The sequence below is a fragment of the Martes martes genome (genome assembly GCF_963455335.1).
Source record: "Martes martes genome assembly, chromosome: 6".
Taxonomy (NCBI): domain Eukaryota; kingdom Metazoa; phylum Chordata; class Mammalia; order Carnivora; family Mustelidae; genus Martes; species Martes martes.
In genome coordinates, this window is record NC_137893.1 from 145,424,682 (window position 1) to 145,450,560 (window position 25,879).

At 42.6% G+C, this 25,879-nt stretch overlaps 4 protein-coding genes across 4 annotated transcripts; 2 read left to right on the forward strand and 2 right to left on the reverse strand.

The window, feature by feature from the left end:
- Positions 1 to 7,503: 7,503 nt before the first annotated feature.
- Positions 7,504 to 7,899, reverse strand: H2AC1 (H2A clustered histone 1; the record flags this gene model as incomplete). Its single annotated transcript, XM_080806454.1, has 1 exon — positions 7,504 to 7,899. The coding sequence occupies one exon, from the start codon at positions 7,897 to 7,899 to the stop codon at positions 7,504 to 7,506; it is 396 nt and encodes a 131-aa protein (XP_080662580.1).
- Positions 7,900 to 8,216: 317 nt separating this feature from the next.
- On the forward strand, positions 8,217 to 8,600 carry H2BC1 (H2B clustered histone 1; the record flags this gene model as incomplete). The annotated part of the gene is made up of 1 exon (XM_080806535.1): positions 8,217 to 8,600. The coding sequence occupies one exon, from the start codon at positions 8,217 to 8,219 to the stop codon at positions 8,598 to 8,600; it is 384 nt and encodes a 127-aa protein (XP_080662661.1).
- A 10,783-nt stretch (positions 8,601 to 19,383) lies between these two features.
- LOC308344839 (histone H2B type 1-A-like) lies at positions 19,384 to 19,767 on the reverse strand (the record flags this gene model as incomplete). Its single annotated transcript, XM_080806653.1, has 1 exon — positions 19,384 to 19,767. One exon carries the CDS (start codon positions 19,765 to 19,767, stop codon positions 19,384 to 19,386), a length of 384 nt encoding a protein of 127 aa, XP_080662779.1.
- Positions 19,768 to 20,017: 250 nt separating this feature from the next.
- On the forward strand, positions 20,018 to 20,413 carry LOC308344972 (histone H2A type 1-H-like; the record flags this gene model as incomplete). Its single annotated transcript, XM_080806867.1, has 1 exon — positions 20,018 to 20,413. One exon carries the CDS (start codon positions 20,018 to 20,020, stop codon positions 20,411 to 20,413), a length of 396 nt encoding a protein of 131 aa, XP_080662993.1.
- Between the last annotated feature and the right edge of the window lie 5,466 nt (positions 20,414 to 25,879).

Below are 25,879 nucleotides of genomic sequence, written 5' to 3' on the forward strand. Positions count from 1 at the left end.
CCCGTGTGGGGCTTGATCCCAGGACTCTTGGACCATGACCGGAGCCAAAGGCAGATGCTTAAGTGACTGAGCCACCCAGATGCCCCTCTAAAGCAATTTTTATCTGTTAAAGTAGGCTTACGGGATCCTGGGGAGGGGGTGGTGGGGTGGTGGGGTGGGGTTGGAGGTGGGTTAGGATTGTCTTTGCTCTTAGCAAAGTATTAACACTGAGACAGTTGAGTCCCTAGAGGAAGGTCACTCTGCCTGATTCCAGGACTTGTCAGTGGGCTGTAGGTAGTAAGGAAATTGAATAATTTTTCTTCTGCCTTTGTTTCTCACATCAGTATGGGCCGTGGGAAAGACTGGAGACAGAGAAGGAAATTGAGAAGCCAACAGGCTACTCCAATTAGCTATAAAGGATCCGGTAAAGAAAAATAACCAGGAAGTAACTGTAGTTTTGTTACAGAACCTGGACTGGATCCTGACGGAAGAACCAAGTGGCCCTCGGAGACTCTGGAGGATCGGAGTTTTATTTAACACTCGTGGGCTCAGAGGAGACGGTTCTCCTAAGGTCTGGGCCCTGAGCACAAGCAGGGAGGGGGATTTATATCCTTCTACTTCTGCACACTTGGTACTTTTGGTGCATGCGGGAAATGGGGTAGGAAAGAAGAACCCAGAAGGGCTCTGAGACAGGGGCTAAAATTCCCTTGCTGGTTTGGTCGGCCAGCTTAGGAGGCAGATAGAGACACCCCCCCCCCACCCCCGCCCCACCCCCTTCCTGTCCTGCTGAGGCAGAAGAAAAGACCAGATGGCCGCCCTGTTTAAGAAAAGAAAAAGAAACAGTCCCCCAGGGTGATTTAGCACACTCCTGAGAGCCTCTGCATGGATTATACTGCCACAGGAAGGGGCCATTTGGACTTGAGAGACCTGGAAAACATCTCATTACCATCCCCCCTCACCCGTAACCATAAAAACTCACCCCTAACCCTGTCGGGTGCTCAGCCTTTGGGAAAGCATCCCGCCAAGCCCGCCGGCGATAATAAAGCTAAGTTCTCCCTGATTTCCGTGTGCCTCTTGAGTTTCCTCGGTCACTTCAGATTTTCTGCAACACTTAGAGTACAGTTTTTCCCTTATCAGTTAGACCTCATTACTGCCAGACCTCACCTGAAAAGATAATCCTGCAACCTACTGCTGTGTTGGCCAGCCTCCCGGAACCCTTAAAACCTGAGCAGTAGTTCAGCCCTGCCCTGTCTGTCCCCGCTACCCCTAGTGCCCTGCCTGGTCCAACAGAGGCCTTACGGATACAGTCCTCTTCAGGGTGAATGGTTCCCGTGCCCTGGGTTTAGGACGCAAGTCAAAATCGTCTCCAGAGGGGGCCCGTTGGGGGTGATCAGAGTTCCCAGGTTGAACTCACTATTCACTGGTCCCCAGAAATACACAAAAGGGGACGGCTTTGGTGGATACTGGAGCTGAATGCACTCCAATCCTCGGACACCCTCAGAAGCTTCCTGGCCTCTCAGTGCCACTGAAGGGCAGACAGTTGTGCTCAGGAGGGTCCTTTGGACATAGAAAATTGGAGGCTCCCCCCACCACGAGAATACCAGGTTTTTAACTCTCCAATACCAGAGAACATATAGGGGATTGATAACTTACAAGGTCAAACAGAAAATCTCTACCTTTGAATTCTCCGCCTGGGTTAGGAACCAGTGCGAAAGGGAAATGCTGACTAGGTACCCATAAGCCGGGCACCTTCAAGAATAATGCTAACTCTTCAACGATATAAACTGCCTGGGGTGGGGGGCCTGAGGGACTAGGAGACACTACCTGAGAACAGTGTTGAGTAGCTCTACTGTACTCCCTGCCCACAGTACTGTCAACAGCCCAGTGCAGCCAGTAAAAGAGCCAAGTGGGGGAGTACTAAGAATTGAACAAGGTGGTGCCCCACCCCCTCATCCAGGCTGCTGCGCCCAACATGGCCGCCATCTTAGGTACCTTGACCATGGTCCTAGTAGTGTGCCATGCTGCGCTGAACTTGGCAAATACCTTTTTAAAAAAAAAAAAAAAAAAGATTTTATTTATTTATTTATTTGACAGACAGAGATCACAAGTAGGCAGAGAGGCAGGCAGAGAGAGAGAGGGAAGCAGGCTCCCTGCTGTGCAGAGAGCCCGATGCGGGGCTCGATCCCAGGACCCTGAGATCATGACCTGAGCTGTAGGCAGAGGCTTTAACCCACTGAGCCACCCAGGGTCCCCCGGCAAATATTTTTTTCACTACACCCCTGGGCAGAGTCATTAGCCGAAGTCCCCCTTTGCATGGGAGAGGCAACCTGAGCCATTCCGGTGCCTCCCCAAGGCTGCCTTAACAGCCACAGCCAGGTCAAGGTGATGTGGAAATGCTGGAGTTCAGCCTTTCCAAAAGGACTTTCATATACTAAAGAAGGCTCACAGGATCCTGGAGGCCTAGCTGTTGTCAAGCCAGAGCTGTTTTTCCCTCCAGCAAAGCATTAACTTGAAGACAGTTGGGAGTTTCCTGGAGGAATGTCCCACTCTGCCTAACTCAAGTATTTGTCAATGGGCTATGAGAGGTAAAGACATTGAATTTTATCTACATTTCCTTCTTGCCTCTGTCCGCCACATCAGTGGGAAGGTAGCCAGAGACTTGTCCCTGTTTTCCCTCCCCACAAATAGGCCCATTACACTGGTGACAAATGTGAAGACTTACTCTACTGCAGGGCTGGAGAAGGCGTCCCCTCGTCCAACACTGGGTTACGGAGAGACAGTGTCGACTGCCGCGAAATTAGGACGTCTCCCAATTCCTGGAGTCGCAGAGGTCACCTGGTGACTAGCGGGGTCCGCCCTGACTCTGCCGTGATTGGGACAGGGCTTTCCGGAGAGACGCGGAATCGGGGGAAACCACGGCTTTGGAGAGGCAGGACCAGGTCCCAGTAGGGAGAGGAGAGAGCCTCCTCACCAGGGTGGGGGCTCGATCTCCTCCCGGGTTTCGGCACCAAATGTAAAGTTTTACAGGCGAGATACACACGGCACCAGGCGAGATAGGCGCCTGCAGGCTTTGCTGCAACATCAGCAAGGGAGAGGATGGGCAGAGAACTCCCCGAAAACTCAAGTCCCAGGCACCACCGCAAAGTTTCCGGGAGTCAAGAGTAAGGGGAAGTGCACATTGTCCCAGAAGCTGGGATTAAAATGCAAATCTACCCAACCCCTAAGAATGTAAAAGGGGCACAAGTTTTGATAGGGATTTGGAGGTTTGGGAGGACTTTTATTCCCCAGTTGGCACACTGCCTCTGTCCCTTATGCCACTTGGTTTAAAAGGGGGGGGGGCACAGATGGGAGTGGGGATGAGAGCAGCAAGCCGCCCTTGAGAAGACCAAGCTACTAGTGAGCTGGGTAAAGCTTCGGGCATCTCCCAAGCAGGGTTACTGCTTGCATTAGCTGTCTCTCTGACTCCAGAAAGTATATAGGCCAGTCACTGGGGCAGAGACAACAGGAAAGAGAAACCTTAGGATTTTGTTCCCAACTCTCAAAGGATGTAGGACAAAAAGCCACCAAACGCAAAATGATGCCTCACCTCACTATTTAAAAAAACAGAAATTCACTCAGGCTAATAATTCTAACAGCAAAGTGTCACCTTCACTTGCTCGGGTGGCACAGTGGGAGCACTTCGGACCACAGGACAGGGTTATTTCAAACAGATAAAGAGAAGTGGTTACTACAGCACATCAGGAAAAACTGGAAAGTAGACAGTCCTCCCAACACAATGATGTGTCCACCCAGATGCACTCTTTGCCGAGATCGCTGTCCTCCCTCTAATGTTGCTGGACAGCAAGCGGACATCTAACTCAACCTGGGCCCACTCCATTCCTCTGGGAATCTGGACCTTGGATAAGGAAGTTGGACTCTCCAAGAGGCTGAGGCTGAAACCTGCAAAAGAAAGCAGCCGTTCGCGGCTTCTCTTCAAACTGCTTATGAACCGAGGCCCCGGGGGACAATCTTCTGCTTTTTGAGTGGTCGATGCAACTAGGAGGACAATCCAATCAGAGTGGACCTGAAGTATCTCATTTACATTCACGTGCATCTTGATTTTTTTTCTCATCAGAAATTGAGTTTACCCAAAACCTCGTCTGAATACGCGGTGTATTAATAAGTCCCGTGGCTTCACAACCCGTTGCCGTCTTTTCCTCAAGTTCCGGGAGGCTGTGTCTCTTATTTCCAAGTCTTTCTCTAAGTTTTCTCTCAGGTCCAAGAAAGGCTCCAGGAAGCCATCATTGATACCAGAAGAATGGCAGGAAATGCCAGAGATGTTACAGACAGCCCTCCTACACTTACTATAGAGTAGGTCTTGAAGATGGTTCACCCCCAAACTGGCATCTCTACAGAAGCCCTATGAATGAATGAATGTTCGTGACTTTACAGCACCTCCCCAGTGAGTCTACTCACCTGGCTCATTACAATGGGCTCCTGGCTATCATGTACAGGGAATTCCAGACAGTTCCTGCACGCTCATGCCTGGGGAGCTGGCCAGGCATACAGTGTGTAGGGCACTATTTCCTATCACCAAGTATACTGGCCACAAATGAGGGTTTTTTTTTTTTTTTTTTTTTTTGTTTTTTTCTTTCAGAGAGAGAAAGCTCAAGTGGGACAGGGAGGGGGAGGGGAGGGGCAGAGGCAGAGGGAGAGAGAGAATCTTAAGCAGGCTCCACGCCCAGCACAAAGCCCGATGAGGGGCTCGATCTCACCACGAGGATCATGACCTAAGTCAAAATCCAGAGTCAGGTGCCCCTCAAATGAGTTTTCTAGGAGGACATGAGCATCCAAACCCTGGAGACTCCTTTCAGAGCCAATTACGCTGGCATGTTAAGAACTGTATTTCATGTGTTTGATTTTAGATTTAGAACTTTTCCCTGTTTTTTTTGTTTTGTTTAGTAAATTTGAGTTTATTGTTTTGTTCTTTTCAGTAAGTTTTCTAACTTAGGGTATTTTTTTTTAAAATAAGATTTTATTTATTTGACAGACAGAGATCTCAAGTAGGTGGAGAGGCAGGCAGAGATTGAGAGAGGAGGAAGCAGGCTCCCTGCTGAGCAGAGAGCCCAACGTGGGGCTGGATCCCAGGACCCTGGGATCATGATCTGAGCAGAAGGCAGAGGCTTTAACCCACTGAGCCACCCAGGCGCCCCTAACTTAGAGTAATTTTAGATTTATAGGAAGGTTGTCAAGATAAGAGTCCCTGCCTACTCCTCACCCAATTTCTCCTACTGTCAATATTTGTGCATTTCTTACAAGCAAGGAGCTAACACTGGTAAATCACAGTGACTTGAACTCTAAACTTTGTTTGGATGTCAATAGATTTTACCTAATTTGTTTTTCCCCTGTTCTAGGATCTAACCCAAAATACATGACATTTAGTGGTCATGTTTACTTAGCCACCTCTGGGCTACAACAGTTTGTCAGAATTTCCTTGTTTTTCATGACTTTCATAATTTTGAGGGTTTATAGTCAAGTATTTTGTAAAATGTTCCTCAACTTGGATTTGTCTGATATTTTCCTCACAGTTTGATTGGAATTACGGGGTTTCTGGGAGGAAGACCAAAGATGTGAAATGCCCTTCTCAACATACCATATTAAAGGCACAATTTCGACATGGCTCATCACTGATGCTGTGCACTGATCACCTGGCTGAGATAGTGTTTGCTAGATTTCTCCACTATAAAGTCATTTTCTTTCTCCCCTGTCTTTCCATACTCTGTGCTTTGGCAAGGCTGGGGTCTTAAACTCTACCTGCTTGATGGAAGCGTATCTATTGAAATTATTTAGAACTTTTCTGTTTATATTTTTTGCATATCCCTCATTTAGACATTTATGTCATTATTCTTCCTTGATTTTAAAATTTCATATTAAAAAATTTAATTGCTATGTCCTAGACATTATCTAATTTTGTTCAATATATCGGTACAACTTTTCAGTCTTCAAAATTTCTTCTTCCTTTAGTGTCTTCCCCAATTGCATGCCTTAATTGATATTTATGTCCATTAATTCAAGAGATTGTTAAAACTCTTTCATAACCCGGGGCACCTGAGTGGCTCAGTGGATTAAGCCTCTGCCTTTGGCTCAGGTCATGATCTCGGGGTCCTGGGATTGAGCCCCACATCGGGGTCTCTGCTCAGTGGGGAGCCAGCTTCCCCCCACCTCCCCGCCTGCCTCTCTGCCTACTTGTGATCTCTCTCTGTCAAATAAATAAATAAAATAAAATAAAATAACCAAAACAACAACAACAACAAAAAACAAACTCTTTCATAACCCAATCTCCCCTAATTGACATATGTATTTTATGCTCATCTTTAAACTTCTTATAGAACTTTATAACTTTATTATATCTGCTTCTTTACATATCCTATTTGACAGTCTAACTAGCTAAATGTTCATTTGTTTTCCAGTTTTTCTTGGTGTTCACAGTACAAACAAATCAACTGAAACTATTTTGTACTCAAAATTTTTGAAAAGCTTGGCCAAGATTTCTTAATAATTTCAAACTATTATGATAGACATTTTTAAAAAGATTTTATTTATTTGATAGAAAGAGAGGCAGGGAGAGAGGGAACACAAGCAGGGGGAATGGGAGAGGGAGAAGCAGGCTCTCAACCTAGCAGGGATCCCCACGGGGGCTGGATCCCAGGACCCTGGGATCAAGACCTAGCAGAAGGCAGATGCTTAATGACTGAGACAGCCAGGTGCCCCCTCCTGTTTGTTCTTATCCAATCATCACTTAACTATAGGCCTTACCTCAATTTTAGGATTAATGTTGCCTGTCTACGGGTGCCTGAGTGGTTCAATGTGTTGAGTGTGGGACTCAATTTCAGCTCAGGTCATGATCTCAGGGTCTAGAGATCAAGACCAGGTGGGGCTCAAGCTGAGTGTGGAGCTTGCTTGCTTGGGATTCCTGCTGTCCCACCACCCCTCCCCCATGCTTTCTCACATGCAAGTTCTGTAAAATAGAAGTAAAAGTCACCTGTTTACATAAGCTCAGAAACTAAGTGGTGGTTGCAAAGATAAGAGTAATTATAGTTCTTTCTCCCAATGACTCCAGTATGTGGTGACTAAACTTTGCTGTCTGGGGTGCCTGAGTGGTAGACTCTTGATTTCTGCTCAGGTCATGATTAGGGTTGTGAGATTAAAGTCTCCAGGGGGATCTACACGGAACATGGAAACTGCTTCAGATTCTCTCTCCTTCTCTCTCCAAAAAATCTTCCTTGCTGACCAACCACTTACAGGAAGGCTTGTTGATCCTTAACAGCTTTAAAACTCAGAAGAACCCATTAGCAGAACCAAAGGTCTGGTGTGCCGGGATTTTTAACCAGGATTCATGGCACATGTATGTACGTGTATGTAGACAACTCACATACATGGCAGTTTATGCACAGCCTTCACTGACCATTTGAGTGGCTCTGAAAAGAGCCTTTGGTTTTTCTTCTCCAACGTTCAGATCACTCACTAGGATTCATGACTTGTTAACTATTTGCTCTGGACTTTGTGGTGGTGGCTCTCGGTCTTCTTGGGCAGCAGCACGGCCTGGATGTTGGGCAGGACGCCGCCCTGCGCGATGGTCACACCGCCCAGCAGCTTGTTGAGCTCCTCGTCGTTGCGGATGGCCAGCTGTAAATGACGCGGGATGATGCGCGTCTTCTTGTTGTCCCGAGACGCGTTGCCCGCCAGCTCCAGGATCTCGGCCGTCAGGTACTCGAGCACGGCCGCCAGGTACACGGGTGCACCAGCCCCAACGCGCTCTGCATAGTTGCCCTTTCGGAGCAGACGGTGGATTCTGCCCACTGGGAACTGGAGGCCGGCTCTAGACGACCTGGATTTGGCCTTAGCGCGTGCTTTGCCACCCTGCTTCCCGCGCCCAGACATAACTGAGCGCACTGCAGCAAACCAACCGCTAGAGACGCTACCGGGCCTATTTATAGTCTGACAGTAGGTTGTGATTTGCTGTCTGATTGGCTGATGGCTATCTAGCCAATCAGAAAGCCTCGCCAGAATCACCTCATTTACATTCACGCCACTGCCCACTAACCAATCAGACGGTGTCTGCTCTACGCGTCACTTCAGAGCTGTGCCTATAAATACTGCTCTCGCCAACCTCCAGTGCTCCTCGCTTACTTGGGGTCTCCTGGAGCCGTTAGAGCTGTAACTGGAGAGCTGTAACGCTACAGAGCTGTACACTCATCATGCCAGAGCTGACTTCGAAGGGCGCGACCATTTCCAAGAAGGGCTTCAAAAAAGCTGTAACGAAAACTCAGAAGAAAGAAGGAAAGAAGCGTAAGAGATGCCGCAAAGAGAGCTATTCCATTTACATCTACAAGGTGCTGAAGCAGGTGCACCCCGACACCGGCATCTCTTCGAAGGCCATGAGCATCATGAATTCCTTTGTTACGGACATCTTCGAGCGCATCGCGGGCGAGGCGTCCCGCCTGGCGCACTACAACAAGCGCTCGACCATCACGTCCAGGGAGATCCAGACGGCCGTGCGCCTGCTGCTGCCCGGGGAGCTGGCCAAGCACGCCGTGTCCGAGGGCACCAAGGCCGTCACCAAGTACACCAGCTCCAAGTGAGCTAGCCCAAGTAAGCGTCCTCACCTAAATAACCCAAAGGCTCTTTTCAGAGCCACTTAAATTTCCTGGAGAAGGGCTGTGGGCTCTCTGCTGACCGGGCACAGTCCCTGTATTGTGGCAAGCTGAGAATTAAAAAAATCTGTTTAGAAAACCGGTGAAAGTAGGTGCTAGTTCTACTTGAGCAGTGACTTGTTCAGCCAGTTTAGGACCACATAGTGATGTACTTGTCCCCAGTGGTGCCAAGATTCACATTACATGCTAGGGCTACTGGTGTTTTTCATGGGAGCCCTGAGCATCTCAATATGAGCAATTCTCTAATGCAAGCTCTGAGAAGCATTTGTAATCTGTACATGTGGACTGGGATGTTGAGGAAGACCAGCTTAACAAGGAATGCAGCAAGGGTTTTTTGTTGGTGGTGTTCCGTTTTGTTTTAGGATAGCACAGCAGGGCAGAAGGAGAGGGCCAAGCAGAGAGCCGGAAGTGGGGCTGGTTCCCAAGACCTTGATATGACGTGAGCTGAAGGCAGACACTTTAACTGAGCCACTCAGGTGGCCCTGTAGCAGGCCTTTGTCCAAAAATCTTCCCCAACAGAAGCCAAGGGCTTGAAGCTATGCAGAGCTCTTGGGACCCTAGGAAATTCTGGAGAATATTAATGGTATTTTGCTTCCTGTTTACTGCTGTGCATGAAAGAATTGGTCCTATAGACTACCCTACCTGCCCTCAAGCTGCAGAGTTTGAGGTGCTGTCTCTTGGTTCAAGGTCTATGTTAGAGGTTCACAGAGGGCATGCTGACACTGAAATGTGCAAACATTAGCATATGAGGTTTTCAGATTGGAACTCACTAACCTGGCTAGTCACAATCAGCTGGTAAACAGTAACTTTAACTGAATCATTTTTACATTGATTTTCTATACCTATAATCACTTGTTCTGTCGTAGGATTGATCATCAAATGGTGTCTGTGTCCTGGGGTACCTGGGTGGCTTAGTGGGTTGAGCCTCTGCCTTCGGCTCAGGTCATGATCCCAGGGTCCTGGGATCGAGCCCCACATCAGGCTCTCTGCTCGGCAGGGAGCCTGCTTCCCCCTCTCTCTGCCTGCTTGTGATCTCTCTCTCTGTCAAATAGATAGAATCTTAAAAAAAAAAAAAATGGTGTCCTATATTGCTACATCATCTGGACTCTTCTCAGAGAAGCAGACCAAGTACTAAAATCCATACAGGATTGAATTTAATGAGCTTAAAAGGAAGGGATCAAATTACTTCCAGCAGACGTGTGATTTAGCTGGAATCCTCAACTTGACTTAATTTAAAGCACTTTTTTTTATGATTTAGAAATGTATGTATGTTTTCTTCTCATTAAATAAACTTTAGTGCCACCCGACAGTGCCAAGCCTGACACAGCTTTTACCTCAGATTATGTTTTGGCTGCAAATAGCGGGAAGTACCAAATCAATGAGCTGATAGAATAAGTACTGTCACTAATCAGGATGTCCAAAGGTAAAGAAATGGCAGGAGTGGGATGATCAAAGTCCTGGTTCCAACACCGTGATAGCCTCAGCTCTTCTCTACACCCTAACTTCACCCTCATGCTGGCTACAGGTCCAAGTGTTCATGCAGACAGGGTAAAGTAAAAGCAGGAAGAGATAGTCTATTTCACTGGGTCTCTGAGAGCAAGAAAAGCCTTCCCTGAGCATTTCCTCGTCCCTTTTCCTTTTTTTTTTTGAGAGAGAGAGAGAGGAGTGCAAAGGTAGAGGGAGAGAGAATCTCAAGCTGACTCCCAGCTCGGCAGGGAACCAACACGGGGCTCCATCTCACAACCCTGGGATCATGTCCTGAGCTAAAGTCAAGAGTCAGATGCTTAACTGACTGAGCCACCCGGACACCCCACCTTCTCTCTTTTCTAAACCCGAGTCTAGCCCCAAATACCGCTTGAGCCATTCACCTACAGGGAATGGGACCATGTGTCTGGTATGGGCAAATCAATTTCCTTCATATAAATTTGTCATATTTTTTATTAAGTATAATTCTAGATATTTTCGTTCTGCTCTTATTGTAAATGGTGTATTTCCCTATTCATATCTTCTACCATTTAATTGTTCTATGTGAAAGTATTGATACTTGTGCATCATTTTTATATCCTATTACTCTTTACTTAATTGACATATTCTTGTTGGCTTTCTGGTAAATTCTGTTGGGTTTTACATTTTTGTGATAATATCTGAAAATAAACATTTTACTGCCTCCTTTTAATTAGCTTGCTTCTAATTTCTTTCTTCTGTCTGATTTCAGTGGCTCACAGGCCTTCATAATGATGTTAAATAGAAATGAAGAGAGTAGGCATTCCAGTTTTTTTCCTCACTTTGCTGAAGAACCTTTTGCACTATTCAATAGATACATTTCATCATAATGAGAAATAATTCTTCTTTGTCTACTTTACTGAGAACTGTAAGTTAAGAACGGATACTGAGTTTTAGAAAATGCTTTTTCAGCATCACTGGGGATTGATCATAACCCTTTCTTCTTTAGACATATTATGATGAGTTATTTTAATAAACTTCCTAATACTGAGTTATCCTTGCATTTCTGCATAAAACCCCGCTTCGGCATCATGTTGTTCACTTAATTCCAGTTGCCAATATACCATCTACAATTTACACTTCAATATTGTAAATTAGATAATCTCTATTTTCCTTTTTTGTGTGTAATGGTATTCGGCTTTTGGTATAAATTTTTACTCAATTCATAAAAATAATATGGAAGATAATGCTCTTTTTTTTCTTTTAAAGATTTACTTATTTTAGAGAGAGAGCGTGCAGGCACATGGGCACAGACACTCACGAGTGGGGGTTGGGGGGAAGGGGAGAAGGAGAGAGAGAATCCCAAACTCCCACTGAGTGTGGAGCTCAATCCCACCACCCTGCGATCATGACCTGAACCAAAACCAAGAGTCAGATGTTCAATGGACTGACCCACCCAGGTACCCCTAGAAAATAACTGTCTTTATAATACTCTGAAACTGAATACACTGGAATTCTCTTTTCTTGAAAACTCTGGTAAAATTCCCTTTTCAAAACAATGGGTACTTGGTGTCTCTTTTACAGTTGACAGTTCTTTGACCATTTTCCCTATTCTTTTATGAACTTGTTCTGCTTGGATTTGCTAATAATTTGTAATAAGTTGTGGTAAAAAAATATTTTACAAGAAAATAATTTAAAGATATCCTCTTAGAGACAAGCAAATTGGTCTCTAATGATTTTCTCTCCACTGTGTGTATAACTACAAGTTCTTTATTATCCCTAATTTTGTGTTTGTGTTTTCTCACTTTTTTACAAATCCCATCAATTACCATGCTACTGGCTAATCTTTTATTTTAAAAAATGTATTCATTTTTTATTTCTTCATTTTTACATTTATTATTTTACTATAATGAAAAATTTAAAAATAGTTTTGCCATTTCTCTTTCTCCTAAGTACTTTTTTCCAGGTTTTTTATTATTTAACCTTTTGCCTTCCACTGACTCGCTTTATTTTTATTTTTTCCTAGCTTCTTTAGTGGGGTGCTTACTTCATAGAGACAATTTTCACACTGCACAGTTTTGATATAAATGAATTCCAGTTATGACAGTTCAGTTAAATAACACCAATTTTCCAACAACACAGTATGAATTTCAGTAGTGAGTAGATGCATCAATTACAAACTCCAGTGTTGGATCTTTAGTTCATATAAGTCACTGAACAGAAAACAAATGCACATTGTTTTCTATCATGTGACCCATTGTGTCACTTATTTTATTTATGTATTTTTTAAAAGATTTTATTTATTTGTCAGAGAGAGAGTATAAGCAGGGGGAATAGCAGGCAGAGGGAGAAGCAGGCTCCCCCCTGAGCAAGGACCCTGATGCAGGACTCGATCCCAGGACCCCGGGATCATGACCTGAGCCAAAGACAGATGCTTAACCGACTGAGCCACCCAGGTGTCCCATATCACTTACTTTAAAATGTGTTCGTTACTGGACACTGCATACGTTACTCAGTTTATGCCCAAATAGGAAGTGTGTACTTTTTTTTTTTAAGATTTTATTTATTCATTTGACAGACAGAGATCACAAGTAGGCAGAGAAGCAGGCAGAGAGAGGAGGAAGCAGGCTCCCCGCCGAGCAGAGAGCCCAATGTGGGGCTTGATCCCAGGACCCTGGGATCACGACCCGAGCCGAAGGCAGAGGCCTTAACCCACTGAGCCACCCCGGTGCCCCGGAAGTGTGTACTTTTAATTGCCACTTTGTCTCCCAGTGATAAACGTATATGACAAGAATTGATCATCAAAGGAGGGATTTGCCCATCAAGATGAAAGTATAAGAAAAAAAAGAAAAATAACTCCTGGAAGTGGAATCCAAACTGAATAGAAAAGGAGTTCTAGAAGAAATAGCTGGCAGTGAAACTGCTGGTGCTGGCGCTATCGAGACACTAGCTACACGACCAGAGGAACTCAGGGAAGGTGAACTCACTGACATAAATCGGAAAGTGTTTGTGTTGAAAAGGATGAACATGTTCCAGAGAAAGTGGCTCCGGCAAAACACTTCATAGTACAGGAATTCTCAAAGATATTTCACAACATTGAAAATACAAAGAAGATGATGGTGGAAGCTGATCCGAATTTAGAAAGAGCCTGAGCCTTCACCAAGGTATAGAAAAGAAGTTCAGTGGACCCTAAGTTACATGATGACGAGAAGGCAAGCACGTCTAACTCTTTTCACAAAGTTCTTAAAAAAGAAAGGACACTTTAATTCTGTAATGGTTTTAATATTTTAAAGCACAATGTCCTAATTTTTTTTTTCTACTTACCTCTATAATCATAACAGACAGTTAAGGGAGTTTTTGAGTATCTGGATAAAAATGTAGAAATTTTTAGTAATCATGATTTTTCCCACTGATTATTAAGGTTGCTTTGCATCATCATTTTAAGATTTGATACTACCTGAAGAACTGCCTGTATTTATGCTTTCTGATTAATGTAAGCAGTTAAACTATCTTTTTTTCCTCTAAGCCATGCTCCTCCTCATTCCCACAGGTTCTGTAAATATTCTCAATTCTCACTGATATGTAAGAGTTGCTGAAAGATACGAATTTCTTCATTCTCCACTAGGAACCTGGAAATGTTTATTATTAGAAAAGCAAAGCCGTTGGTCAAACTGTCTTTCCTTAGATCGGACTTGCGTGCCAAGAACCCAGCTTTCGGGACTTTGGTAGCACAAAGGAGGGTGGAAAGGGTTTGCGATCTCCGAAGACTTTTTTAATGTCAGACAAGTAAGAGCAAAGCTTTAGTCCAAAACCATCCACAGGAAAGCAGTGAAAACACAGGGGTTCTTGTTACTGTTTCAGGTTTTTTTAATGTGTTTTAAGAAGGGTGCTATCTGCCTGTTGCCAGCACCTCAGTCCCTGAGTAACAGAGGACAGGCATGATGGAATTTTCTCAGGAAAGGGTCACAGCAGAGCTATGGCTCTGCTTTAAATACAGTGAGGCTGGGGTTGGGAACTGGGGAGAGCAGATCCTGAAGGTGCGCCCCTCCCGAAGCCCCTCTAGCTGTTTACTCCACCCCGACATCACCAGCAATAACTACCTGTTGGGATTGACCCTGGAAGCAGGGAAGGTCTTCCCTCTCTCTCCCTAATTCCAGGCTGTGGTGTTGTTATGCCACAGAGCAGAAAACATAAGGAGTGCCAGGAAGGTGAGGGCTGGAAAAAGGACAGAGCACCCAAGCCTGTTGAGAGACCCGGATGCTGCCATTGCCCTCAAGCTACCATAATTTCTCTGAACCCAGAACAGCAGAAAGACCTCTGCTGGTGCAACTCTCAAAAGAGAAACTTCCCAGTCCCATCTCGGAATGGACCGTGAGGTGTGTGCGGCAAGGGAAACCCTCCTGGGGAGCGGGGCCACAACGAGCCAGACCAGCGGAAGTCCTCACTCTACTGGCCCGGCAGGCCCGCGTTGCTCTTCCTTGAGTGGACGGCCAGTCAGAGAAAGTGGCTGCATTTTGTTGTTACTCTTTGTGTTCCAAAAAAGATTTTAAAATTGTGTTTCTTTTTCCTCTGGTCTTCAAATATTTGCTCAATGAATGAATGTGTGTGTGTAAAAGGACAAGACCGAGGAGGTGCTTACTCTTCTTGTGTTTCCTTTCTCATAGAGTGAGGTAGACATAAACACAAGGTCTCAATTAGTTACGAATGAGGGAGATAACTAGGTACCCCCAAAAGGCTTTGTGCGGTCTATAATTTAGCCTAAATTACTTCAGTCCAGCTTTTCCTCAGGTGACCAGGAAGACAGTAGACGTTCAGAGTGAGCGTGCCTACTCACAACAGCCAAAAATCTTTCAAACTAAGAAAGTCCTTCTTGGAGAAACTGGCAAGGAGCTGCTCCCATGATACTATAAGAACATTGGTCTGGGTTTCAAGGTGCCTAAGGAGGCCACTGAGGCTGCCTACATTGACAAGAAATGCCCCTTTACCAGCAATTTCGCCATCTGAGGGTGGATTGTGTTTGGCATGGTGACCAAGATGAAGATGGAGAGGACCATTAGTTATCCAGCAAGACTGCCACCACCACATCTGAAAGCACAGCTACTCAGAGAAACACCATAAGAACATGTCCTATACCTGCCCTCCTGCTTTACAGATGCCCAGATCAGTAACATCATCACAGTGGACAAGTGCTAGCCCCTGAGTCAGACCACATACTTCACCATGCTCAAGGTCCCAAGCCCACTGGCACCAAGAAACAATCTAGAAGTTCTGAGACTGGATGCCTGCCAACGCCAGACAAAACAGAGTTATTTTCCCCATTCATCAATCAACCAATCAATCAATCAATCACTTCAGCCCAGAGAGAATGATGTAAATTTTGTGTGCATCAATGTTAAGCTAAGCTTTAGGAGCAATTTGTTAGTTTGTGATGTGTAATGGGTTCAGTTCTGTTCTGTTAAAGAATATATACAAGTCTTAACCCCTCATACCTATGAATGTGACCTTGTTTGGGAATAGGGTATCATTAAGAGGTAATTAAGAATCTTGAGATGAGATCAATCTGGATTTAAGGTACCCTTATAAGGGAAAGGAGGAGGACATCACAGACATAGAGATGCGGAATGGAGGGCCATGTGAAGCCTGAGGTGGGCAGAAGGAGTAGGAGTGTCTTAAGCAGACTCCACACTGAATGTGGAGACTGACATGGGGCTTGATCTCAGGACCTCAGATTATGACCTAAGCCAATACCAACAGTTGGATATTTAACCGACTCCACCACCGAGGTGCCCCCAAATATGAGCTTTAATAATAAAATAATGTCAGACTGAAACAGTTTTCAAAATATTTTTAAAATGTTTGATATAGTAATATTTTAATATTTACATTTAGTATTTAATAATTATATTTAATGGTGCTTTTTTATTTGCACTTGAAATAGCAAATAACAATTACAATATTTTGAGGTTCTCATGGGTATTAATATTTTGAGAGATCTGTAACCATGGTTAAGAGCTAGGAATATGGCTGTGATTTCCAATGGTAACAAAGCCACAGGTATGGCTAATGTGACTGGTCTGTTTGCTATGCAGTATTCATAACTGAAAAGAATGCTAAATTTCAGTTAATGGTTAGTGAAAACAAAATTTTTCTCATCTAAGATTACTCTGCCAACTGAGTGGAGAATGGATTTTATGGAAACAAGATTAAGAACAGTGAGGCTAACTAGGGACAGTAATTTAGGTGTAAGATAGATGACAGGGCCTGGACAAAAATGGCAGCAGTGGAGATGGGGAAAAGTAGCCAGATAACAAAAATACACAGGAAATAAAATTGATATATCTTGTAGATAGATTGAAGTGGAGACTGAACAAAAGAGCTAACAAGGAAAAAATATCACATCTCTGGCTTGGACAACCACGTGAATGGGATGGCACCATGGATAACGTGAACCATAAAATTGAAAACACTGTCAAGAGAGACTGCAAACCCTTGTGGAGAGAATTTTGAGGTGGCTGTTAATGTCAGAATGGTGATGTTGAGAAAGCAGTTGAATTTACTCGTTTGGAATTCAAGGGGAGCCCTAGACTGCAGATAGAAATCTGTGAGTCTTCCATAGGTGTTTAGAGCAAGGGATGTGGTTTAGGCTACGTAGAGTGAGTTTAGTGTCCAATATGGTAGTCACTAGCCATACGTGGTTACTGAGCACTTGAAATGTTGCAAGTCTGAACTAAGACATGCTATAAGTGTAAAATACACATTGGATTTCATAGATCTAATCCTTTAAAATGCAAATTATCATAATTTTATCTTTATTACATGCTGAAATTATACATTTTTGGTATATTGGATTAACTATAATATTTGATTAAACATAATTTCACCAATTTCTTTTTTCTACTTTAAATGTGGCTGCTGGAAAGTTTAAAGTGACATATATGGCCAATGTTTGTGGCTTGCATTATATTTCTGTTGGGCATTTTTGAAATTAAAAATGTATGCTCTGCTAAAGACCCTGGGTAAGAGAATGAAAAGACAGACCACAGATGGAGAAGATATTTGCAAATCATCTATATGATAAAGGACTTGTACCTAGAATATATTTTAAGAAATGCCTGAAACTCAACAGTAAGAAAATCAACCCAATTAAAGAATAGGCAAAAGATCTGGACAGACATCTCACCAAAAAGATCTACAGATGGCAAATAAGCATTTCAAAAGGTCCTCAACGTAACTGTTATTAGGGAAATGCAAATTAAAACAATGAGCTATTACACACACCTATTATTAGAACGGCTAAATCCAAAACCTGACATTGCCAAATGCTGATGAGGGTTTGGAACAACAAGAATTCTCATTCAGTCCCTGCCTGTGAGAATGCTGAGTGGCACAGCCGCTTTGGAAGACAGTTTAACAGTTCCTTATAAAGTAAAACATACAGCCCAGCAGTTGTGCTCCTGGTAATTTTTACCCAACTATTTCAAAAGTTATGTCAACATAAAACCTGCACACAAATACTTACAACTTTACTTACAATGGCTAAAAAGTGGAAGCAATGAAGATCCCTTGAAATATGTAAATGGAATTTTGTCAAGGAGAGCCCTAGACTGCAGATAGAGATCTGTGAGTCTACCATAGATTTTTAGACCAAGCACAGTTGGTCTATCCATACAATAGAGTTATTCAGTGATAAAAAGGATCAAGATAGTAATCCACATAACAAAAATGGATAAATCTTAAATACATGCTGCTAAGGGAAAGAACCAGCCTGAAAATCAAAACTTCTCAACTTCAGAGTTGATCAGGATTTGGGAGCTGTGCAGATACCTGCTGTTTTATAAGGTCTTATTAGGGCAGCTGGGACCCCTGACTGGAGACGATGCCCCCCTCCCATACAATGTGGCACAGATGTCCCATCTATTACCTCCTTCAAGGACTCCTGGCTAAGGCATTCAGAGGTTCTGCAAAGGCATGTGACACTTTTTTCCTATGAATTTTTACTATACATATTCAACTAAATGGCATTTCAGTTTCTTTTTATTTTTATTTCTTGTAAAGAAGATGTATATACATTAAATCTTTCTAGAAAGGGAAGAAACTAGAAATTAAGAGTCAAACTGAGGATTCTAGCTGAACCACAGGTTTCTGGGAAGTAGTCATAATAATTTGATTCCTTCTCTTTTTTTTTTTTTGTCAATTTCCATGGCCTTTTTCACTGATTTTTTAAAATGCTTGTGGGCTCTCTCAGAAGAGTCCAGATAATTATGACAGATTAGATCTTGTACCTAAAGTCCTCTGCCGTGATTACTGGGCATCCTATTTTGATAAATTCTGTATGATCTGATTTGGAACATCGTGGTATTTGAGCCCAGTAATACATGGTACAAACACAATTTAATGATCCAATCACAATATAAAAAACAAGTGGCCCTATTATAACTTGTAACAAATGATGCAAAAAAAGAGTGAATTCATTAATGTTACTCGTTTGCCAGTTGATTGGGGTTAGCCAATTATCGGGCTCCAGTGTGAATTAGTTGGCACGGCAAAATGTCCACATTCCTGTCAACCTGCTCTTGATATATAGCCCAGTTTAGAAACCACAATAAATGTTCAGATAAAATCAGAACAAGAAATTCTGGGCTTTGGGCCTCAAATAACAGCAGCTTATTGGGCAGCTAGCCTGACCCAAAGAATTTTTTCACATACCACAGCCAATGTACAGAGGAAGCAAAACAGCTGTAACTAATGCTCCCATACTAGACAGTCTTAAGGTCTGTAAAGTCTGTCCACAGCTCCAAGCTTTCACTGTTATCTGATACAAAGTACTTAAAACTAATATTTTTTAGAGAAAGGGAAGCCATATTCCTTATGGCTCTCATGGCCCATGGAAGGATCTCCCTGAAGACATGGGATTACTGGAATTTTTTTCTGTTCAAAGGATTGCCTTCTCTGAATTTCTTCACCTAGATATAAAGTCTCACTGAAAATGCTGTAAATGCATAAAGAATCCAGTTAGGTGTTTAGTACTAAGATAGTCATGCAACCACTCCAGTTGAGACCTCATTATTTCTCAAAGATACGGTGTGAGCAAAGCGAACTTGGCAAAATGGACCAAGAAATCCATTTGCTTGTTACACCAGCAGTTTCCAAGTCAGAACACCTACCCACATACATTACAACTAAGAAGAGCCTACAGTCTTTTGGAAAGTGTGGGTGGCTCTTAAAAGAGCCTTTGGGTTCTAAAGCTTGTCTAGTGACTGGAGTCGTTTTACTTGGAGCTGGTGTACTTGGTGACGGCCTTGGTGCCCTCGGACACGGCGTGCTTGGCCAGCTCCCCGGGCAGCAGCAGGCGCACGGCCGTCTGGATCTCCCTGGACGTGATGGTCGAGCGCTTGTTGTAGTGCGCCAGGCGGGACGCCTCGCCCGCGATGCGCTCGAAGATGTCGTTGGCGAACGAGTTCATGATGCCCATGGCCTTGGACGAGATGCCCATGTCGGGGTGCACCTGCTTCAGCACCTTATAGATGTAAACGGAATAGCTCTCTTTGCGGCATCTCTTACGCTTTTTCCCTTCTTTTCTCTGAGTTTTTGTTACTGCTTTCTTGAAACCTTTCTTGGAAATGGTAGTGCCCTTCGAAGTCAGCTCTGGCATGGCTGGTAAACAGCTCCAACGTGACCAACAACTGGCACTCGGGGAAGCCAAGCGTGGTATTTATAGGCGCAGCGCCCGATGATGCGTTGTGCAGCCAACATCTGATTGGTCAATGGGTAGTGGCGTGTTTGTAAGTCAGGTGATTCCAGGAACATCCTCGCATTGGTAGACTAACAGCCAATCAAATAAATAGGACTGGGGTCTGGACTAACGGAAATTTTCTGCGTTATCACCCAACTGTTCTTAAGCCATGGCAGGTCGGGGCAAGCAGGGCGGCAAGGCGCGCGCCAAGGCCAAGACGCGCTCGTCGCGGGCGGGTCTGCAGTTCCCGGTGGGCCGCGTGCACCGGCTGCTGCGCAAGGGCAACTACTCGGAGCGGGTCGGGGCCGGCGCGCCGGTGTACCTGGCGGCCGTGCTCGAGTACCTGACGGCCGAGATCCTGGAGCTGGCGGGCAACGCGGCGCGCGACAACAAGAAGACGCGCATCATCCCGCGCCACCTGCAGCTGGCCATCCGCAACGACGAGGAGCTCAACAAGCTGCTGGGCCGCGTCACCATCGCGCAGGGCGGCGTGCTGCCCAACATCCAGGCCGTGCTGCTGCCCAAGAAGACCGAGAGCCACCGTCATAAAGTCCAGTGCAAGTAATACCTCAGAAGCAGTAAAGCTTCGCGAGTGAAAACAAACCCAAACTGAACCAAAGGCTCTTTTCAGAGCCACTCACATTTTCTGAGAAAGAGCTTAGATTTACAAAAAAGTTACAAAGAACAGTAACAGATTCATCTGCCATACATAAGGATTTAGTTGACCACAACTCTTTTTAACAGGACACGGAAAACTATCTAGTTAATGGTGACAGAGACCTCTGAAGCAGTTCACCTTAATGTACAGTAATTTTCCCAACGGAACTGTTTTAGCCCTCCAGAGTACAGAGAGCAGCCATCTGGCAGGCTCTTGGGGCAGAAGTGCCTCTCCTTGGCAAAGGAGCAAACTTAGATTAGGGCTGTTGTGATAACAACAAACTTAACACCAAACAAGGGGTATGGCTGGCCTGTTGAGCCTTTGTGGATCAACAGAACATTGTGACTCAGTTCTATGGGGTCATTAACCCAATCCCACCCACTGCTGCTAGAATCCATAAGAGGACAGTGAGATAGGCTAGTCTGACACTTATGGTTTCTTCTCTTGCCCCATGAGTCCTCTAAAATCCTGAAATTTATCAGAATTGGACCACACTGAACATTCTACCTAGTAGAAATAAAGCTGACATGTGACTACCTTCCCATCTTAAACTATATATTCTTACACAGTCCAACTAAACTCACCAGTATGTTAATCAACCAATAATATACGACCATCATATAAGAATGGCACCCAAATAACACAATGCTGGAAATAAGAACTAAATTTGTTGCCTTCACTGGAATATAACAATATTATTAGATCATTGACTGTTTTCTCTTTAAAATATTTATATTTTATATATATATAATATATATATAATATATATATAATATATATATTAAATATATATATATTTATAGCAGGAAAATTTGGGATTCCCCAGATGAATCTCCTCTCCCTTTGTTATCACAGACAAATTAAATGCTACATGATATAAGTACTTTTATTCCTAGTACCTTTCTTTTGATTCTCCTTAATCGCAGCCATTCAGGTTCTGCTCAGATTCTAGGCTGCTATCTGTGTTCTTTCTGGGCAATTTACGATCTTGTATTATCTTAAGGGCCCAAGTGAGCCTAAATCCAGTAATAACTGGTTATAAGAAACCAAAGAGAAGATACAGAGAAGGGAAGATCATGTGAAAGTCGAAGGCAGTTATTAGAAGTGATATGGCTACAAACCAAGAGACACTAAAGATTCCTGGAAGCTACCAGAAACCAGGAGGGAAGCATGGAACAAATCCTCTTCCTAAGCACCCAGAAGGAACCAGCTCTGTTAACACTTGATTTTGACTTCTTCCTGCCAGAAATATATGAGAATAAACTTCTGTTTTAAACCCCCAGTTTGTGATTTGTTATAGCAGCCATAAGAAACTAATACTCTCTTTTAAGAGAATGCAAAGACAAGCTATAGACTCAAAGAAAATAGCTGCAAAGCACATATTTTACAAAGGACTAGTACTTAGGATATATAAAGAACTCCCAAAACTCAATAGTAAGAAACTAGTCAATAATCCATTTAGAAAATAGATGAAAACATAAATGGACATTTCACCAAAAAGGATATACAGAAATGAAAAGGTGTTCAATATCATATGTCATTAGGTAATTTCAAATTAAAACCACAATGAGATGCCATTCATTATACACTGACCCAAATGACCAAAATCCAAAACACTGACACCACCAAATGTTGGCTAGGAGCTGAAGTAACAGTACAACATTACAGTGCTGGTTGTAGTGAAAAATAGGACAGCCACTTTGAAAGACACAGTTGGTTATAAAAGTAAACATTAGCTTACTATCTGATCCAGCAATTATGATATATCTATCTAAGATGATGTGTATGTGTGAATGTGTATGTATACCTCCCAAATGTTTATAGCAGTTTTATTCACAATTCAGTTCAATAGATGACTGGATAAATAAACTATGGTACATCCATACAAGGAAGTTTTATTCAGTGATAAAAAGAAATGAGCTATCAAGCCATGAAAAGGTAGTAGGAATCCTCAAAGCATACTGCTAAGTGAAGGAGCCAGTCTGAAAAGACGACATACTACATTAGTCTAATAACATCCTGGGAAAGGCAAAACTATAAGAACAGTAAGAAAGACCAGTGGTTGTCAGGCTTTGGTGCTAAGAGGGGGCAGGGATGAAGGGATGAAGTATGGAGGATCTTTAGGACAAGGAAACCATTCTCTGTAATACTATATGGTGGGTACGTGACATTATGCACTTGTCAAAACCCGCAGAACTAACTGCACAACACAGAGTGAATGCTACTGTAAATTATGGATTTTCATTAATAATAATATACCAATAGAGATTCATTAATTGTAACAAATGTGCCACACTAACACAGTGGCAGAGGAAGTATATTAGGTATAGGCACTTTCTACCCAATTTTTCTGTCAACTTGAAACTGCCTTTAAGAATAAAGTCCATTTTTAATTTTTTAAAAAGATTTATTTATTTGAGAGAGTGTGTGAGAGAGAGAACATGAGAGGGGGGAGGTATAGTGCGAGAAGCAGACTCCCCACTGAGCAAGGAGGTGAATGCGGGACTCGATCCCAGGACCCTGAGATCATGACCTGAGTGGAAGGCAGATGCTTAACAACTGAGCCACCCAGATGCCCACAAAGTCTATTCTTTAAAAAACAAAACTCCAAAAGATTACCTACTATATAATTCATTTTACATAACATTCTTGAAATGACATAAAGAAACAGAAACTGTATTAGTGGCCCAAGAGGAGTGTGGGTGATAGAGAAGTGTCTGTGCTATAAAAAGGAAAATATGAGGGATCCTTGCCATTATGGATTGCCATATTGATTATCTCAACGTCAACATCCTGGTGGTGATACTGTACCAAGCTTTGCAAGATGTACATTTTGGGGAAACTGAGTAAATGCTACACGGTATCTGTAATATTTTTTACAATTGCATGTGAATCTACAATATCTCAAAATAAAGTTTACTTAAAAATTTTTGGGGGGCACCTGGGTGGCTCAGTCGTTAAGCGTCTGCCTTCAGCTCAGGTCATGATTCCAGGGTCCTGGGATCGAGCCCCATATTGGGCTCTCTGCTAAGCGGAAAGCCTGCTTCTTACTCTCCCACTCCCCCTGCTTGTGTCCCTCATCCTGTCAAGCAAATTAATTAATTAATTAAAAAAAATTTTATAGGATGCAGTTGAAGTCATGCTGAGAGGGAAATCTAGCACTAAATGGTCATATTGGAAGAGGAGAAAGCTCTCAAATCATTACTACAAACTTCCACATAAAGGTATAGAAAAAGAAGAGCAAAATAAGTTCAATGCAAGAAGAAAGATAAGAAAAGAACTCAGGGAGGGCACCTGAGTGGCACAGACAGTTAAGCATCTGACTCTTGGTTTTAGCTCAGGTCGTGATCTCAAGAGTCAAAGAGATCCAGCCCCAAGTTGGGCTCCACGCTCAGCATGCAGTCTGCTTGAGTTTTTCTCTCCCTCTCCCTCTGTCCCTCCTACTCTTGCTCTCTCTCTCTTTAAAATCAATCAATCAAAAAAAAAAAAAAAGAGAGAGAGAGAGAGAGAGAACGCAGTGAGATTAAAAACAAACAAACCAAAAACAATAGAAAAACCATGGCAACAATGTTTTTTAAAAAAATCAATACAATTGAGAAGCTCTATCAAGACTGATAATAAAAGAGAGAAATTACAAATCTCAAATAAAACAGGGGTATATAACAGATCATTAAAATGATAATAAGGGAATACTGCGGGCAACCACAAACTAGAAGAATTCATCCAAGATAAATTAGAAAAATGGAATATTCTTATAACTTTTAAAGAAATGGAAATAGTAACAAAAACCTTCACTCAAATAAGATCTGTAGACCTAGATGGTTTCACTGAAGAATTCTACCAAATGTTTAAAGAAGAAATAGCACTGATTTTATACAATCTCTTCCAGAAAAATTAAAGAAAAAATAATTCCCAACTCAATCTATGATTCTAAAATTAGCTCAATACTAAAATCACATAAAAACAGCATAAAATAAAACTACAGATCAATATCCCTATGAACACAGAAAAGAAACAGTAATAGCAAATCAAGTCCAACAGTGTATAAAGATCAAGGAATGCAAGACAGGTTCAATATTCAAAATTAATCAATGTAATCTACCATATTGACAGTCTAAAGAAGAACACTATAATCATAGTAATGAATGCAGAGAAAATGTTTGACAAAATTCACTATCCTTTCCTGACTAAAAACTCTCAACAGAGTAGTAATAGAATTTCCTGAATGTGATAAAGGACCTCTACAAGTATCCTACAGATAACATCATATTAATGAAAAGAGAGTCAGTGCTTCCCCACAAGATCAGGAACAAGGCAAAGATATTCATTATCACCATTACATTCAAATTCTGAAGTCTTTCATAGAGCACAAAAGAAATTAAAGGCACATGGATTTGAAAAGAATAAATAAAACTCTTATTTGAAGATGATGGGATTGTCCATGTGGAAAATCACAAGGACCCTACAAAACAAAACAAAAAGCCAAAACCAAAACTCCTAAAACTTAAGAACTGAAATGTAAAAGAACTATAATATCAAACAGTTTTGAAAAGAAAGAATAAAGTGGGAGGAATCACTCTTCCCAGTTTCAAAGCTTATTATATATTATGGTGATCAAGACTGTGTGGTAATAGGAAAAGGATAGATAAATAGATTAATGGACCAAAACAGAGAACCCACAAATAGTCCCACACAGGTAGGGCTACCTAGCTTTTGACACTGATGAAAAAGAAATTTAAGGGAGGAAGAATAACCTTTTAAACAAACGATGCCAGACCAATAGGCAAAAATAGGAAACTCAACCTAAGCCTCACACCTTTCACAAAAATTCGCTTAAAACTGATGGTAGATTCAAACTGTAAAATGTAAAACCATGAACCTTTTAGAGAGGAAGAAAAATCTTTGGGATCTAGAGCTACACACAAAGTTCTTAAACATGAAACCAAAACCATCCAGGAGAGAAAAAAAATTGGTAAATGTCATCAAAAGCAAAAATGTTTGTTTTTGAGCATCCTGTTAAAAATTAAAATGACAAGCTATAGACATAAAGAATATATCTGCAAACTATAAATATGACAAATCTACATTTAGAATATAAAAAACTTTTCCAAGCTCATAGTAAAAAACCAACCAACCAACCAACCAACCAACAAAAACAAAAAAAAACTATCCCATTAAAAAAATGGGCAAAAGTCACTAAGGGACATTCACGGAAATTAATAAACATTAACATTAATAACCACTAGGGATATGCAAATTAAGACTCTGATGAGATCTCAATATATACCTATCAGGCAACTAAAATAAAGAATAGTGACAACATTGATTGCTGGCATAAATGTAGAGAAATTCCATGTCTCATACATTGCTAGT